Raw genomic sequence first — 18987 nt, 5'->3', positions numbered from 1 at the left:
AAGTCTTTGACAACACTCACCCGATCACAGGTTAAGCACTGCACTGAGCTTATAATCGTGCCATCAAATATGTCAGATATGACACTCCTGTATCTCTTTTGTTTCTTCTTTCTCGGTGGTGCAGTAGGTACACCTAAAAGGCAAGGACAAAGGTTTAAGTAGTCTAAGTGAATTTATTATTGCAAGCCTTGGCTATTGCAAAGAAATTGTATATTTTAAGTAAATCATTTAAGAAGAAAACAACAAAACACCAAATGGCTGACCAAATATTTCATAGCAGTATGAGTAAAAAAATGAAAGCAAATGGGTGTAGAAAACTCTTCAAAACCAAGGGAAATGAAAAAAAATAACAATTCATACACATATACACCAACACATCCAGTGTAAAACGGGTTTAGTAAACGGTGGTGAAAAAGCACAGTGGTTACATTGTGTTACGTATACATTTGCATAACATGACATGCACACACTGACACATACTGCAGTGCAGCACGGGCAAAGGTAAAGGGTAACGGTCAGTGATTGAAAAAAATACCTTTTCTTTGTGTAGGTGTCAATCCAGACCATATGGAGCCCGATTTTGGAGGACTACTCGATAAACGGGCACTCAGGCCTTCATTTGACGAAGGGCTTTTTGGTGAAGAACGGTCTTTGACTTGGGCTTCAATGATGTAGTCTACAATATCAATTTTTATTACTGCATACAAAACTTCACAATATGTTGCTTGTTTGAACTATTTGCCCTACCAGTCAAACAATTAAAGATCAAGACAGCAACAATGTTATTCAGTATTACAGTTAGGAGTAAGATACTGCTGCCATTGAATTGACTGTGTTTGATGTTCTCCCTGATATTTTTGTCTCACCAGGATTCTCTTAAGTAGCTGCAAGCATGAAGAATTCTAAAATAAATTTCCTTAAAACATCTGGGAAAAATAAGAATGGCATTTTTGCCAGCCAATTTCAACCGAATTTTTTGTCATAAATTTCTACCCCAGCAACCAACACGTAGTTGTACTTTAAAAACTAAAAATACCTTGTTTCATAACCTTCTTGTGTCTTTTATTGTTTTTTATTATGCGCGTGCTTTGCTTTCAAGATTTCCTACGCAATGGATACATTTTATTTCTAATTTGCTCAAATGTATTTGCCAATCATGCTTACCTGTCTCTGTCGGTGACGGTCTTTGCCCTCCAACTTTATAGTAGGCAGATATATTTTACTTTGTTTAATTCCCCTTCTTCATTTTTTGGCTATAGCCACATTTGCCCAGTGCTAAAGGTAACAGAATTTCACCTAATAGTTATTCTGCACAGTGGGAGGTTCTACAAGGTAAGAGCAAACTGGTTCCTGTTATATACACAGGATGTGCAGGTGAGCTTTCTCACTAAAGCATTTTCAGCAAATATAGTATTTGCATTTGGGATTTGTAAAGCAACACTCACTTCAAGATGGCCCCTACTTTACCTGGTCTGTCAATGTTGATTTTGTTTACCCACTGTCCTTGCTCAGGACTATACATTGACAAAGATATATTGCACAATATATATATAGATGCTTATACGATCACTCCATATTACCATGTGCAACCTTTAGAGCACTGTATGCATTGATATTACACACCAGATTTATAGACTACAAAACTGTAGAGATGAATGTTAGTCTTTATGTGCCCAAAGAAATTCATTTTAAATCACATCTGTGTCCGGACCTGATCTCCACATTGAGAAGGCAGGTTAATTAAATGTAATGAAAATAGTTTCAAACCCAAGTGAAAGGGTTAATCACAAAAAAAATCCATGTGCTTTCCTTCTCTGAACACCAACACTATTGTTGCAACTCTAGTAATCTAGACCACAGATGCTGGTAAATTATCAGTCTTGAGGTGGGAGATGAGGTGTCACAAAGGTGTCAAGGTGTCATGTGATTTTGTTTCTGCCCAGTCATTAGTAATCTCAGTGGATGGTTGCGAGTAGGAATCCTTTTTGGAACTAGAGTATATAAAAAAACAAAAATACCAGAGGATTACAGACTTCAGTCACATGTAGATGAATCTATAACTTCAAACACAATGGTAGCAGAAAACAGGATACCAGGTGCTTGACTCAAATAAACCAGCAACCCAATTCTGGACAATTGGATAGGCTTAACATCGAACCCATTACATTTAGCTGTGTTTTAGGAAAGTCTGGCTAAACAAATCACAGAAAACACAGAAGTCTAAGAGGCAAGGTATTTAACTGAGGAAAGAACCTCACGGCCCATTTGATTCAAACACTTCACTTCCAAAAAACACAATATCAAGACATGAACACCTCTTCACATTCAAGAGAAGCCAATTCTCCTCCTACATTCCCCAAAAATAATTGTCATCCTTCCAAATTTGGGATTGTTCAGAAACTACTCCATCTCAGCAGAGTGAAATTTTGGATTGTAATCTAGAAGCGTATTGTACTCTAAAGCTTCCAAATTAGAGATACTGTTTTATAATGAAGGAGCTCCGATTAGCTCCTAAATATCCAAGAATATCTTTAACAGACTTGTCAGAATATTGGGCATTAGGCACTTATGACATTGCTGAGAAATAAGCATTAATGAGCCTTTTGGAGACTGAAATTTCAGTTTAAATTGAAAATTAACACACACTGAACGAAAGTATAAGGTAGGAATTTCAAAGGAAGAACTCCCTAAGCTTATCCACCATTGGCCTAGTTTTATTCCCTTTATCAAATACATGAAATTGCAGTAATAATCTATAATCATTTTTTAACTATTCACTCCTCTCAGATTAAGAATTCAATATACAATGTGTAGCATTCTATAATTACTTCTGATCTGCTGTGAGAATTCATATTGTAACCCCCTGGAGACAATATCATGAAGATTTAACAGTAGATACATATTTAAAGGAGCATGAAAAATGATTTGTCATGGCTTCAATGTGATTCCTAGGGTGACAGTAAACATGTAAAGGTAGCTACCCTCACTGATACAAATTGCTAGAAAGGAAGAAATCTGACTCTCATATCCACAGAGGGAGAACAAAGACAAGGCTAATAAGCAAACACTGTCCCACATTGTCATGCTGTAAGACTAAGACTTTTCATTTTCCTATCAGATTTAGTGCAGCATAAATAATGTTGGCGGTATCTGAACTGTGGAGACGACAGCGAAACTTCAAGGTTAATCTAGGTCAGACACAAAAAGGATGAGAAATAAAACTGGGTTAGTCAGCCTGTCAAGAATGAATCTAAGAAAGCCAAGGAATTTGGCAGGTGGGAGCAATGGCAATTTCAGGAAACACAGATCTGTATTCTTGACCACCTTGCTCTATTAATGAGTTACAACGTTAAAAAAGGTCCATATAAAAACACAGGACCAAGTACAACTGGGCAACAATGACAGTCTGTTCTATACACTTTCTCTTTTCTAGCCTCTACTTCCTCCTTTATACATTTTTTGAAAACTCAGAACACCCTTCTACAGGGCTTCTATAAAGGTTACAAGGGACAGCACTGTGTCTTTTCCTGTAATACTGTAATTCTGCCATACTGTTAGTTAGGAGGGAGATTTGGTGTAAAGGAGAAGATGTATACTTGAACCCGGGCACTTAGATTTGAGTCCCGCCCTTCATCATAGTATTGTGGGCAAATGCAATTGTGGTGTCATAATTTGTAGGTCCTCTCCATTTACTAACTTGTGCAGATATCATCTAGCACAACATTTAAAAAATGTGGGTTCCCTTCTAATTCAGCCTGGCACAAACCGCCATCTGTTTAGATGGACATACCCTGAACATCTCGTCCATATTTCCAAAAAAACAATAAAGTAGCTATCTATCTAAATATTTGACACACAGAAAGTACCAAGTGGAAGACAGAGGATGGGCATTGCTATTATGAAAGAGGCATTAACCTAAAGCAAAAGAGTAACTATGGTGAAAAAAATATCACTCTTGTCTATGTTGCTATTCAGGCAGAAGTAGGCCTTTTTAAATTAAAAAATGAATAACTACTAAATAATACAATTCTACAAAACCCTTCTCTCATCTTGGGCGTTACCTTAACTACCACCAAATGCCTTAGGTGTTCACATTTTTTTTTACTCCTCCAACAGATCCAATGATCATGATTCCCTGTTCTCTGGTCTCAAACCACTTTCTCAAAAATCCTACAAGATAGTACAATGGTTTAGCACCAGGCAGCCAGCATAACAACACAAGCTGGTGCATGCACTCAGTAGGTAGAGAAAGCCAGTCCTGATTCAAGATGTTCAGGGGGTCCAACCTCTGGAACACACTCCTTACCTATCAAAGGCTAGAGGCCAACTTCCTTATGTCCAGGTTATGAACAGATATCTCTGAGTTAATCAATGTTCTATAAACACTTAAATCTATTTAGATCTCCTAGATACCATTTGCCGTGTCATGTCACACCTCCTCCCAACAGTTTATTTGAATCCAGCCAGATAGATGAGCAGGACTTGCACTAGCCACCAGAACGTCACAGTACATTTTTGGAACTTTACACCTTTACATCAAAGTATTCTGAGGATGTCTCAGACAAACGCAAGCATTATGTGAGAGCAGAAACCATCTCAATGTCGCGGTCAGTCTATGTTAAGCTACTCATAAACATAAAAAAATGAGCCCCTTGGTTATCTCATTTGTCTGTGGTATAAAACCTAAATGCTCATAAGTGGATGAAACGCAGTATGCAGCACTTAATGTAACCATACTGCATTAGGGGTTGAAGAAGATAATAAAGTCAAACATAATCTTACTTATGTAAGCTCTTTCACATCTAAGTAAGCTAATTGTACATTTTATTGTATTTAGCAGATATCTAAATGAAGACCCTCATAAAACACACTTGTCTATCGGATACTCTGTTGGTGCCTAGCCTAGCCTTGCCGACGGAAGCCGCAGCCTGAGCAATCGAGTACAGAGTGCAGAGTTGATCTGCAGCGTGTGAGCACCAGTCGCCGGATGCCAGACGCGAACGGCACGAAAAGCGGCGGGTGATCCGCAGGGGGGGGGTATTGAGCCCCGAACAAGTTTGGAGACGTCTGGAGATGTGGGTCTCGTGTGCCCCAGCCGCCCCCCTCAGCCCCGCGGGAAAAAAAAAAAAAAGAGTAGCGGGAGAGCTCATACGGACATTGGTAGGAGCCACCGGCGTTGACAGGATTCATCAGAGGCACGCTAGATAGTGGTTACACAGCGGGGGGGAGCGGGGGGATACAGTGTTATTTTCACTTAGGCTACGAAATCTGGGTATATAATCGTCGCAGTAAGAAGGGGTTTAATTGCCCAGAACACAGGGAAAAGCAGGAAAGCCCCCTGGGAGAGGATAACAAGTGCGGCAAGGCAGGCTGGCGGACAAAAGGCACAACAGAGGTAAGTGAAAGAATTAGCATATTTACAAGTTAATTTTGAACTGTGAAATAATTACAGCAGCATCGGAGATAAGCGTATTACAAATCTAATAGATGGCCCCGAAGAGAAGGCAAAAATTGCGCAAAGACGAAAGCCCAGGGAGGAGTGAGTTAATGGTGGGATCAATGTCACTGGAAGAGAGCCAGGAAAGCCAGGCCTCCGCCATGGACAACAGTAAGGGGCGACGCAAGAAAAGAAAAGTTAAAAGGGTAATTAAAAACGTCCCACAAGCCAAAAGGGATTGCACCTCAACCTCTAAGCGGAAAGATAACACGGCAGTCTCCAAGTCTATAAAGGACTTTGTAGGGAAACATTACAAATCTACAGAGCCGGTAATAAATTTGGAATACGAGGAAGATGAGGAGGAGAATGGCGCGGAGAACGGAGAAAACACGGGGGTAGAGGAGGAGAATCAGATAAGGAAAGAAATGGGGGAATATCCCGAAGAAGAAATAGAGGAAGGAAGGGAGGAAGGAAGGGAGAACCCCATACTGATAAACCTCACCCTTTTGAGTCAAAATCTTCAAATAGCAGCGCCTCGTCTTTCATCATCGCCAAAAATGTGTTCGCTGCAAACCTCAGAAAACGAAGGGCAAAAAGGAAATGAACGTCAGAGCCAGAGCTTTGTCTGGGGAGGTGCACCAGATCAAGCTCTGCAGTATCTAAATGGTAAAAAAAAACTAATCCAGCAGGACGATATAAGAACTGGAAGCCAAGCCAATTCAGAAAAAAATAACCCACAGGACTCGGTCCTCTCTGTAACGCCCACATCCTCCTTGATGGACCTAATATTGATGTTACAGAAGACATTACAAGGAATTCTTGAAGTAACATTATCGAATAATGGAGTGTTGAAAGCACAGAAACTGTTTTTAAAAAAGATTGAAGAGGAATTGGTGGGAATTAAGAGTCAAATGCCAAATATGTCAAGACCAGTAGTTATCCCCCAGTCCATAGAAGAAAGCATAGAGAATGAATCTGCAGAGGCAAACGTGGTAAAACTAGTAGCTACCCCCCAGCCCATAGAACAAAGTATAGTGAGTGAATCTGTAGAGGCATTAGATAATGTATATATCTCCAGACGCCCAATGCTGATAAGAAGGCGTGGTGTGTATGTAGGGGCCCGGACTAAGAATAGGGTAGGCAAGAAGCGGGTCCCGAACATAACAACAAAGAGAAAAGGGAAGAATCTGGAAGGGTATGCACAGTCAGGCCTAAATGCATCTGCTCTGACCTATGTACCGATTGGATCCTCGCAATCGGAGATTAAAATAACAAAGACCCCAATAGTACCAAGGAAAAGGCGGAGTAGTAAGGAGTTGAAGGAGAAACCCCTAACAACCCACATCGTAAACCAGAAAGTAAAGATATCCTCAGGACCACCCAAAAGTCGCCAAAGAGTTGATAGCTCACAATTTCGAGAACCAGCAGGAGGGGAAAGTAAAGGGAGGCCCCCAGGGAGATCAAAGGGTAGCCAGTGAAAACACGAAACTCCCAAGAAATTATTAGAGGTGGATAACAATAAATGGGTATACCTGGAACAGATACAGGCAGTTCAAAGGGGAATGACGGTGAGAAAAATGAACCCTCTAAATAGGGCGCAGATTCTGACCGCCTTCGCCAAATGCAGTAGCCTGAGTGGGATCAGTACAAACGATCTGAGGCAGGTAGGCTTTGTTGAAAATAAAAATGGTAAGGAAATAAACAAAAGTGTCACTTCACTCGGACCTGGTAAAAATGGCAATTCTACAAGCTACCAGTGAGATAACCCATGTGGGAATAAGGGTAATACCAGAGAGGGAAGTAAAAGTCCTCTCAGGCAGTACGTTTTTAAAATGCCACGCAGGTCTAGGGAGGAGACAAGTGAAGTTATTAAGAGATAACGAAGAAGACTGTAGCCGCAAGAATATAGTGATAAATAATACAGGAAATGATGCCTCATGGGATAACTGGAGTCTAAGTAGAAGCTATGTGGGAGACCCCAATGAGAAATATACGGAGGAAGGGTCTGAAGAGGGTGGCTTAAGTGAGATAGAATAGGATGGGGGTGCCGCAATGTCCAAGTCTCTTAACATGGAATGTAAATGGCCTAGGCAATGAGTTAAAACAAGAATATATAAAGGAAGTAGTAAACAAAGTGGAAATTGCTTGCCTACAAGAGACTTGGACATGTGACGAAACCCCACTCATCGAGGGATATCTAAAATTGAGTCGTCCGGCCAGGAGAGAAAGGTTTGGTCGCCCATCGGGGGGATTAATGATTCTCGTCTCAACAAAAGTATAGAGAGAAGTAACATCGTTAAAAATGAAATATAAATGGTTACTGGCTTGTACACTAGAATTATTGACCGTGGAAATGAAATACAAAATGTTGACTGTGATAAATGTTTATATGCAGTGGGATAATGCAGCAGAGTATGAGACTGAGATGGGATATTTTAAAGAGGACGTCGACCTTTTATTAGAAAAATATGTATCGGATGTACTGATAATTATGGGGGATTTTAATCACAAGCTAAACCCTAAGAAGGCCGATCTCTGGAATAGAGAATTGTTAGATGTATATGGAATAAACCACGCTAGCTTTCCAGTATGTAAGCCTTCGAAACAGGAGACGGAATTAGTAAATTTTCTAGGAGGTAGGGGTCTCCTCTGTCTGAATGGCAGAATGAAGACAGATTGCCCAGCAGGGAAGACCTTTAAAATAGGTTTACAGAATTGTCCAATGGATTACATGTTTATGCCAGCTTGGAATTTCCCTCTAGTACGGGAATTCAAGATAGATCAAAAAGAATTTAGTGACCATAATCCAATGCACTTAATGATATTTGGGGGAAGAAAAATGCCTAGAGACAAAGTGATCCCACAGGACGTCGAGTACCCTAAACGTGTAACGACCCGACTTACTGAGGAATACCAGGAAAAATGAAGGTTTTGCAAATTAAAGTCAAATCAGAAGATTTAGAGAGTAGAAACTTGGAATGGTTTATAGAGAAGATAGCCCAAGTAGTTCAGTGTCTAAGAATAGAATTAAAAAAGGACAAAAAGAATAGCACAAAACCCCCGGTCAGTCGAGGAAAATGGTTCTCTGTCGAGTGCCAATCTAAAAAAAGGGAGATACGGGCAGTAAAAAGAAGGTAAAAAAAGAATTTCACCCAAGAGAGACATAAATGTATAAACAAGCTGAAAGCAGAATTTAAAAAAATGGTAAATGATGCAAAAAGGTCATATAAAGAGAAATGCTGGTCAAAACTGATAGAAGCAATTAAAGATAAAAATCTAAGACAATTCTGGAAAATGGTAAAGGCAGCGTCTGGTCCAACAGACGGAGAAATGAAATGTGTCGTCAGTGAGGCAGCTTGGGAGGAGTACATAAGGGAACTGTATGGGGCACGAGTCCCCAGAGGACACGTAGAGCCCCGAAAGTGGCAGGAAATATCTGAAGATCTTAAATCAGACTTTAACGAAAAGCAAGTAGAGCATATAATAAGAGAACTGAAGCTAACTCGTGCGGCAGGCCCAGACAATCTTCTCGCAATAATATTAAAATCAGAGGTAAAGTGGTGGGCAAGATTCTTCGCCCAGATGTTCCATATAATACTATCAGAAGGCATAATGCCATCAAATTGGAAGGGTGCAGTAATCAGGCCAATCCATAAGAAAGGGAGTATGGATGCACTACAGACTGATTAACCTACTAGATATAGGAGAGAAGGTATTTTCAAAAATCGTGTTAAATCGACTTAACGCATGGGTTAGGGAGTTTCAAATCAACCCATAGAACAGGGAGGATTTAGGGAGGGGCACTCCACGATAGATCACGGCTTCACATTGTGGGCAATGACAAAGAAGTCAACGGAACAAAAACGGCAAGTTATGCTCTTGTTTCGTTGCCTTCCGAGCAGCTTTCGATTCAGTAGATCGGGACTGCCTATGGGAAACACTAATGAAGGAAAAAATTCCCAAAGACCTATTGACAATAATAAAAGAACTTCACCGAGGGAACTGGGCCGAAGTAATCAGGGATCCTGCGGGGTCATTGACACAAAAAATATCCATCGCAAACGGCTTGAGATAGGGTTGCGTTTTGGCCCCACAGTTATTCTCCATATTCCTGTCAGACCTACCTGCCTATTTAGAGGCTGAGGGTAGTGCAAGCCCCAGAATGGACAGAAAAAAGGTGCCCTGTCTACTTTATGCAGACGATCTGGTAATAGTAGACCAGACCGAGATAGGCCTCCAAAGAAAGTTGAACTCATTTAATGTATACTGCGCTAGGAAATTCTTAACAGTAAACTTAGACAAAACAAAAATGTTTTGCTTTGGTAAAAAGGCAAGTAAGTTTAATTGGTATTTAGGTGATCTTACACTGGAAACGGTTAAGGAATATCGTTACATAGGGATATGGTTTGATAAGACACTAAACTGGCGTACTCATCTGGAAGCCCAAAAAGCAAAAGCTCATACTTCAATCTGTGGACTAAAAATGTTTAATCGGGATTATGGGGATTTGTCACACCGACCACTATTAAAAGCTTTTAGCGCAATGATACCCCCACAAGTCCTTTACGGAGCAGAAATCCTTTATTTGAGCGGTAAGGGAGTCTGGGACTTGGTGGAAGGGAAATGCCTGAAAAGCCTCTCTTCTCTCCCACAATCATCCATGGCCCAAGCAATAAGAACAGAAATAGGAACAAAGTCTTGGGAAGTACAAGTACAAACTGCAGTAATCAGACTCAGGAAACGATTAGAAGATACAGAAGGTCAAAAAGTTGCACAATGGTGTAGGAAAGAAATTCTAAATAGTGACCTACAATGGGCAAACGCTTGTAGGGAAAGAATGGTGCAGGTTTGTGAAAGGCTAAAGGTGGAGGTGAGCCAGGAAACGCAACAAATAGTCTGTACTAAGAGTGAGCTGAAATTTAATGGGAAGGAAGTATCCAGAAAGATTGATATGGGCTATCTGGCAAAGAAAAAAATCAGAAGAATTCATGATGAACTCTTGGTCAAATGATAACTGGTTTCCCTACTTAGATATCCTACCAAATCGCTGGTATAGGCAGGCGATATTAAGGTTGCGGATTGGGATCAATCCATGGTTAATAAATAAAGATTTTAAATCAAAAATGTTAGATCATAAAGGGTGTTGCCGGTGTAACCTGGGCACCAAAGGAGATCTTGTGCATATCCTTCCCGACTGCTAAAACTTATTAGAACAGCGTAAACTGTGGCTGTGCCCAATATTTTTAAAATAAGATATAAGAACAAGGGCACAGGCGGCCAACCTTCCAACAGACATGCCCACTATCGAGATTGCTATTGCCCTAGGGAAATACATAAAGGCGGTCCAGAGCCTTCTAAGAAGCCAGGAGTAATTATTAGGATTTTAGGAATTTTAAATTAATGAATTATATAACTTGCCTAAAGAAAAGGAAAAGTGGTTTAATGTAATAATAAGTTTTATTATAAGTGCCATTTTATTGGTGTTGGTTTGCAATGTATAAGGGTGTGTAAGAGTTTTAACTGATAATGGAATACTTTGTACAATGTTTTTATCACCTTTTATGTAGAATATTTTAGAATATTTTAAACTCGTGGAATTGCCTCTTGCACTTGTTTAAAGATTACGATCATAATAAACATATCTTTGACTTTGACTACTCATAAACATAAAAAAATGAGCCCCTTGGTTATCTCATTTGTCTGTGGTATACAACCTAAATGCTCATAAGTGGATGAAACACAGTATGCAGCACTGAATGTAACCATACTGCATTAGGGGTTGAAGAAGATAAGAAAGTCAAACATAATCTTACTTATGTAAGCTCTTTCACATCTAAGTAAGCTATTTGTAAATTTTATTGAATTTAGCAGATATCTAAATGAAGACCCTCACAAAACAGACTCATTCATGCAACATTTGCAGTTGGAATTAGAGAACCTTTGCTAGACCAGTTTTCGGATCTGAACAGATTTAATTTAAACACATTTTGGTAAACATTAAATTCACATTTACTGCATCATTGTCATAATTACCTGCTAGCCTATTGTGCATTTGTGATTTTACGGTTCCTAGATTATTCAAAAGTTCAGCCGTTTCCATTCCCAGGTCTGCATCTTTGAGTCCATCTTTAATCAAGTTCTCTTGATTACGTTTATGAACCATTATTTTCTCATTTTTACAGATTTTTTCAGCTTCAGTGTCATTTTCCTCTTCCTGAATTAACATGGAAGACTCAGTGTGGTCCTCTGCTAGAGTTCTGGGAGCAATCTCATTCTCGGTCTTATCGCTACTGGAACAGGATTCACATGACTGGAACTCATTATCTGATTGGCTTTGATCCTCTTCCATGCTATCTTCTAAAGGTCTGCTAGGTGCATCATTCTCCACCTCATGAATTTGTACCTTCAGCTCCTCATGAAGGAGATCCATTAAACAACGTAGAAATTCTTGTGCATCCTGTGAATTCAAGTGTAGAGAAAGAAATGTAACTGCATATGGAGAAACAAACAAACAATAAAACCAGACTTTTCAAGTGCCGGGTTGAAGACAAACATTCATTCCAGTTTTTAAGGATACTTTATGGTACACCAACAGGGTAAAGATACCACAATGTGATGTCTTCACACTTGCCATGCAGGTATGGTTTTTCAGATTAGCAATTAGTTGACATTTTATGCTTCCATATCCACAGTTGTTCTTTTTAGTCAAGTCAAAGGTCAAAGGGTGTGCCACAAAACCCCATGAAAGATTGGTGGCTCAGTTATAGAACTTAAGTCCTGTTAGAAGTATTAATGGGTGTGGATCGAAGTAAATGTCACCATAAAAGCGTTCGAAAAAAACTGAACTCTCCGATACTTGAGATGAAGCAGACACTCAAATTTCCTATACAGTGGTGGCTCCTCCACTAATGCAGAGAAAAGCTGCCCACAGTAGCGGCCTCGTGGAGGGAGTGCCGCGGGGCGGGGGTAGTATGAAATGAAATTTTTTTATTTATTTACCATACTCCGGTCGCCCGTGAGCCGGAGTTTACTACCCTCACCCTGCCCCTCCCCCGCCATGCGGCATTCCTTCCACCAGCCACTACTCGCTGCCCAACTGAACAAAAGGAAAAATAAAAGGATAATAACTATTGTTATTATCATTTTAGTTTTCCTATTGCAGTCAGTGGCTTGTAGGGCAGAGCTGACCAGAGCAGGGAGAGGAGTGGTTTCAATTCCTGAGGTGCGTATCACCACCTGGCCAGCCCTCTTCCGCACCAGGCTGCATTACACAGCCTGGTGAGAAACAAACAAAGCCTCCCAGTCCCTGTCTGAGCGCTGTGGTTCAGCCTCAGACCAATTACAACACTGCATTGCAGAGGTGGTGGCCGGCAGTTCCAGGTAAGTGTTTTTTTTCTTCGTTTTTTTCCTACCACCATCACCCCCCTCGCCCACCCAACTCACCACCCGGGTCCAGTAGCAACCGCTACTGCTCCTACAAGGATGTATGACGTTACAACGCATACTTTTACAACGCATACCTTTACAACGCATTCCATTACAACGCATGCCATTACAACACATTTTTTAAAACTACCTTTACAACCCATTCCATTACAACGCATACTACCTTTACAAGGCATACCACTACAACGCATAACATTACATTGCATGTATGGTAAGTATTGGATAGTGTAGGGGTTAAAATTACTATTCTAACTCCAGGGGGGTGCAACAGTAGGGTAAGTGTTGGATAGTGTAGGGGTACAAATTATTATTCTAACTCCAGGGGGGTGCAACAGTAGGGTAAGTGTTGGATAGTGTAGGGGTAAAATTAACTATTCTAACTCCAGGGGGTGCAACAGTAGGGTAAGTGTTGGATAGTGTAAGGGTACTATGCGTTGTAATGTTATGCAATGTAATGGTATGCGTTGTAATGAGATGCGTTGTAATGAGATGCGTTGTAGTGGTATGCGTTGTAGTGTCATGCGTGATGGCATGCAATGTAATGGTTGCGTTGTAATGGCATGCGATGTAATGGATGTTGCGTTGTAAAAGTTTTGTTGTAATGGTAGTGCGTTGTAAAAGTTGCGTTGTAAAGGTTGTTTCCCCTCCTACAATCTTGCCTATTGGCCAGTTTTGTCTGTGGAGTTTGTTCCTTCACTTCTTTACAGATATATTGCTTTTGCTGGAAAATTGACTCCATCGCTAGAATCAGCTCAGTCCTCAACTGTAAATGCATGTTTCATCATCCTCGATCAATCTCCCATGTCCAGCTAAAACTAGTATTCAATTTTACCTGCCAACTTCTGAAACTGATGGCACTTCTTTGTCACTCTAACATTTGAGAGGTGCAGCAGCAGGCACTCTGAATTCCTTTCTATGATAACCACTGATCTTTCAATGAAAGCATCCTTGCATTGGTACGTACACTAAGGAAAAGTATTAGCCACAATGAATTTGCATGAGGCTTTTGTCTTCTCCAGAGAATCCACATATCTTTAAGGTCGCTGTCAAGAGACCACTAAAGGTCATCCCACATGTCTCCAACATGGATTTTGTGGAAAAACAGCACTACATACTTGGAACAGTCTTATTCCCATTGCATCCTAACACCCTATTTGTATAACCCAAATATTAACACTCACAAAAGCAAAGTTTAGAACAACTACACTTTTTGCTGCTACAGGCTCTGTCACTATTATATTGAGGATTCATTAATTGTTCATTTGTACTTGCCTTTAACAGGCTACAAAACGTTGCTGAAACCCTTGCTAAACAGATACAATGTTACAATGTGTACTGCCGTGCTTGCTATGAGGCCAAGAACAGACAAGTGGTAAAAATGTTTAGATTTTATTTAAACATATTGGTAATCTGCACCTATTGCAGTTTTGTAATCTTGTTAATGTTGTGATATTTCTGTAACAGTTTATTATATTGTAAATTGTATTTGTGATTATCATAAGCCAGTCGTTTTCTTTTTGATATAGTTTTGAATAACCAAATAAATAAAATGTTCATTTCTGCTTTGTTAATAATGTCAAGATACTGTGAAACTACACAGTTTATCTAGGCACAGAGCCTGGAGAGATGTGAACTAAAATCTACTTGCACTAGTCAAGGCTAACACAATAACTTACAAATTAGTTCATAATGGATATCAATTTGTGGACCAGGAAAGAAGGACAAAAAGAACAGCCAAGAGGCTTTCCCCGTGCTGATGACTTGCTCAAGCTGCTGTTCATCCATCTCCCATCTGCAGACAATTCCTTAGTCCCCAACGAGTGTAACTTCTAAATAGTTGGGTAGACAAGCTAGATGTTCCCTAGATCTTTGGGGGGGAAGAGGGTGCTACTCAAGTGTCAAACTCTACAAGCCTTGATGCAGGGAATACAGGACCTTATGTCCATTTCTTTATTAATATAAAACATGGCAGTCATGTTGTTGATACAGATCTTTACCTTTGAATGTCATATTTAGTGCAGAAAGACTTTCAGTGCAAAATAGATATCCGCCCCAAGATAATAATTTTTAATTATTTTTTGGGCTTGGATCAATGATCTTGCACTAAGGATTTTGCAGGTGTATGCCCCAATGTTAAGGATGTATCATAGTATCAACAGTTGAGAGTCTGGCTCCCAGAAGGGTAATCCCAATCTCAATGTTTCAAAGATTCAATCACCAGGCACAGCAATTTGTTAACCTGAGTTGTTCGTTCCCATCGCTATATTAGGGTGCACACTCCTAAATATACCAGGTCCTAAGGAGGGTAGAGGCAGAATCCCTTTGTTTATCAGCAACCAAGGAACTAGGGCAGGCTAAGTAACAGCAGTATGTTTTCACACCAACTGTGAGATACAGGGCTGCCACCAATGCCCCAAAAACTATCAACTGCTCTCCTTAGCTATGAGCTGCAGCACACAAACTGTATCCTTCATAATCTGTTACAGTGTTGGAAGATCGGCTCCGAATGGTAGAAGTGGCAGGACAAGTATCTGCACTGATTATAGGTTTTCCGTTGTACTGATGGTTTAGGGTCCAAAAACATCCATATTGGCCATGGTGCCCAGAGACAAGGGACAGAATTGTCAGGCAGAAAGTGCATTAGTGTGAGATTATCTTATCAGCCCTGCACACATCGTTATCACTCTGTATGCCCAGATCCAAAACCTTTACAGAAGTCTAACACTTACCCTTTTTCCTTTATAAACGACGAGCTACCACCTTGGAAATACGCTTCACATCTGCATTAGCACTAAGCTCATTGGACTGCCTTTCCAATGATTCCTATTTCTTACAATCTTTTTCTCTCCACACTGACTTAGTGCAATTGTTTTTTCACCAGCCTGCGTTTTCCTAGCTTTTGCCCTATTTCCTTTGCTTATGGACTTTTCCCCTACCTCTGTACTTTTCTTGAATTGAAACCATGGGCCTCCCTTTCCTCCATTTTTCATGCAGCAGATATCTGTGCCGGATGTTAATGTGGATGTTTAGTGATTTCCCGTCTGGGCCCACTTTGGTTCCCCGTCATTTTGAATATTACATGTTTTAGACTGCCTCTGCTTTGCACAGCCACATACAATACCCATGTTTTCGTACCATTATTTTAGGAAGAGACTTCACGGTTGTTATTCAGTGATTTTTCTTGGGATTAAGTCTGCACATTTTGTACAAGGTTGCCTGGAATACATAACATGGTGTACTGTTTTCTTTGATTTAGTCAGAAACAGCTCCTAACATTTTAGGCATATAACCGCAGCACAGCTGCAACTTTCTAACACAGTAGTTTTTATCATATAAACGGAGTCTCACCCTTTGGGATCAGAGAGGAGAATTACAGCAGAGAGACCTGCCTGGAATAGACGCGCGAAGAGCCTGACATGAAACCTTGCGTAAACTGAGTTTACACTCATGATGCGGACCACTTAACTACATACAGCTGGTATAGGGTCCGCTGCCAATCCCAGAGGTCACATCTATTGCTTCGCCGTCACAGTAAGGGCAGGCCTAGACAGATAGATAATTTGCCATGGTGGGGATGTTTATTTTATACAGCCTGTTAGTAATGGTAATAACTTTGTTTAGTTTTATCTGCCTAGTGATCGCAGCACATTTGCTTTGTGATAGACTAAGACAGTTTCAATAAATGTATTGTTAACTTTGTGTCTTTATTATGTTTACTACATGCATGCATGAGTGAGTGTCAAAAGGTAAGAGTCCGTTTCCACGGTCCCTTCGGGGGCTAGAGGGTCATGTTCTAGGTTGCCAAAGTCACCCGCTACTCTGGAAAGGTTAGGAGTTCCTGTGATTATACAAAACAACAAGGGCACCCATTCGAGTCAGCACAGGACCTTGGGGAACATATTAATGAAGACAACAGTGGTCCCATGCACAAGAGAATTGAGAGCACACAATGAATATAGACACGTTGGAGACTATATTAAGTACTGACTTGTCCAGCCGGACAGAGGTCCAATTTTTACTTTAAACAACGAATGTTTTGAAAGAATACCTTCAACAATTCCATAGAGAGGGGCACAAGCCTGTACCCAAACATATACAAAATGGCATAGCGAGGAAGGTGAACAGAGAATAGAACAGAGTTTTTAGGCAAAAGCTGTTGTTTTCTGTAGATATTACAGTAACAGAAATTCAATTTAACACCATTACTAGCCTAACATAGCAATTTATGCATTTCACAGTATATGGTGTTTTAAATGTCGACGGCGTTTCAATCCCATTTACAGAATCACAGGGATCATCATCAGGACTGAATAATGCCTAAATGTTACAAGCCATGATAGCTATCATTTAGCACCCGAGAACTGCCTGGGAGGTGTAGAAGTTGGCTCCTGAATGAGAAAGACGGTGAGACAGGCCGATTAAGCCCTGATGACCGCAGGCTGATGCCTAGAGGCGGAAACTTTCAGATCTCGGCACAGATTTAATGGCGGCCTAATTTGCACACATTGGCTCGATACCCTGCTGCTGGGAGCCACAATACTTAGACTTACCGGCCGGTTTTAACAAGTGCCAGCTAATATCACGGCTGAAGGTCCCGCAGACTAACCACTGCACCCGATACTGCGCGCTAGTGCCACAGGCCTGCAACATTGCGGACTTGATGCAAGACGGCACACCCATGCCGTAATCCAGTAACGGGCGTAAGGGACAACACTGGACCCTTAGAATACGACGGAAAGCACTTACTGACATAGGAGCCCTACAACGTGATTTCTACCACTGAAGTGCACAACTAACAATCCACAGCAGCCCACTACCGGCCTTGGTGGCCCTGGTCCCCACAATTATCGGAAGAGACACTACTTAGGGTCAGGCAACTTGAGTGGCAGGGGGCCAAGAGTGCAACAAACCCCGCGCCTGGAAAAATATGCATTCGTTAAAGAACCCCAGCGAAACGCGCATGGCGAGCCGTCGCGCACACCACCCCAGACTAACACCTCACCTGCTGACGCCGACCGGATCACCCTGAAAGTTGTCATGGCGGCCCTACAAACGATGCGCACAATATCCACAGACATTACTCTAATGAGGGCAGACTTCTCCCAAATTGACGGATCGAATTAAAGAAGTTGAGAAAACAACATCAGACCTCACGAGTGACACTGCAGACCTTAAAACTAAAGTACAGAGATTGGAAGATGACAACCTCCTGCTAAAGGCAAAGCTCGACGAGCAAAAAGGCCGCTCACGGCGCAATAACGTGCGCCTTGTGGGAGTTCCGGAGACAACAGGAGGTCCAGTGCTAGACCTCTTCGTAGAGGACCTCATCCAGAATAAGCTGCAACCAAAAGGACTATCCAAATATTTCTCAGTGGAATGTGCCCACCGGGTGCCGGGAGGAAAACCGAAGCTGGGTGCCCCACCGCGTCCGATTTTGGCGAGGATCTTCAACTTCCACGACCGGGATGCCATCCTGCAGGCTGCTCGAGTCGCCCCGCCGATTAAAATTGACAACGCAGAAGTCACCTTCTATCCGGACTATACGGCAGCAGTGGCACAACAACGGCAAAACTTCATGTAGGTGAAAAAGGAACTCGGGCCAGAGAACTCAAATACTCAATGCTGTTCCCAGCGAAGCTACGTGTCGAAGCAGAAGGAAAACGTGGTTCTTCGACTCGCCCAGGGATGCGCAGGACTGGCTGGAGGGCTGGCGACAGACGGGAGGATCCAAGAACCGGGAGTCACGACGTAATAACCGCTGAAGCGAGGAGAGAAGCCCATGACAGGCCACACCGGCAACGAAAGATTACAGTAGGACCCATCAGGAAGCTGGAACGTTAACGACGACTATGCTTCACACCACCATGAAGAAACACTTCTGACATGGAAACGGCGATGGTAGGGGAATGACATCCGGGGGCGGGTGGTAATACCTTGGCCAAAACTGTGGAAGGACTACATGGGAAGTAATTCTGATGCACAGACTGAAGACTCCGACAGGTAGGACCTATGGCAATGATGCAGTACCGCATGGACATTATTTGAGGGGAAGGCGACTGAACCAGTCACAGACTCACCCTCACGAATACTACCTTATGTTCAGG

At 41.5% G+C, this 18987-nt stretch overlaps 1 protein-coding gene across 4 annotated transcripts in view; it reads right to left on the bottom strand.

The window, feature by feature from the left end:
• The window catches only part of USP33 (ubiquitin specific peptidase 33), a 372522-nt gene that overhangs the window by 196938 nt on the left and 156597 nt on the right, over positions 1-18987 (bottom strand). For 2 of the 4 annotated variants that reach the window (XM_078645171.1, XM_078645180.1), the window contains 3 exons: positions 11471-11894; positions 536-676; positions 21-133 (listed from right to left, as the gene is read on the bottom strand). In XM_078645171.1, the coding sequence (XP_078501297.1) occupies positions 21-133; positions 536-676; positions 11471-11894 (678 nt within the window). The remainder of the gene's footprint in view (positions 1-20; positions 134-535; positions 677-11470; positions 11895-18987) is intronic. The other 2 variants (XM_078645190.1, XM_078645199.1) reach the window with 1 other exon arrangement.

The sequence above is a fragment of the Lissotriton helveticus genome, chromosome 1_1 (genome assembly GCF_964261635.1).
Source record: "Lissotriton helveticus chromosome 1_1, aLisHel1.1, whole genome shotgun sequence".
Classification (NCBI taxonomy): Eukaryota; Metazoa; Chordata; class Amphibia; order Caudata; family Salamandridae; genus Lissotriton; species Lissotriton helveticus.
The sequence above is the reverse complement of the archived record's forward strand: the minus strand, read 5'-3'. Positions and strand labels throughout refer to the sequence as shown.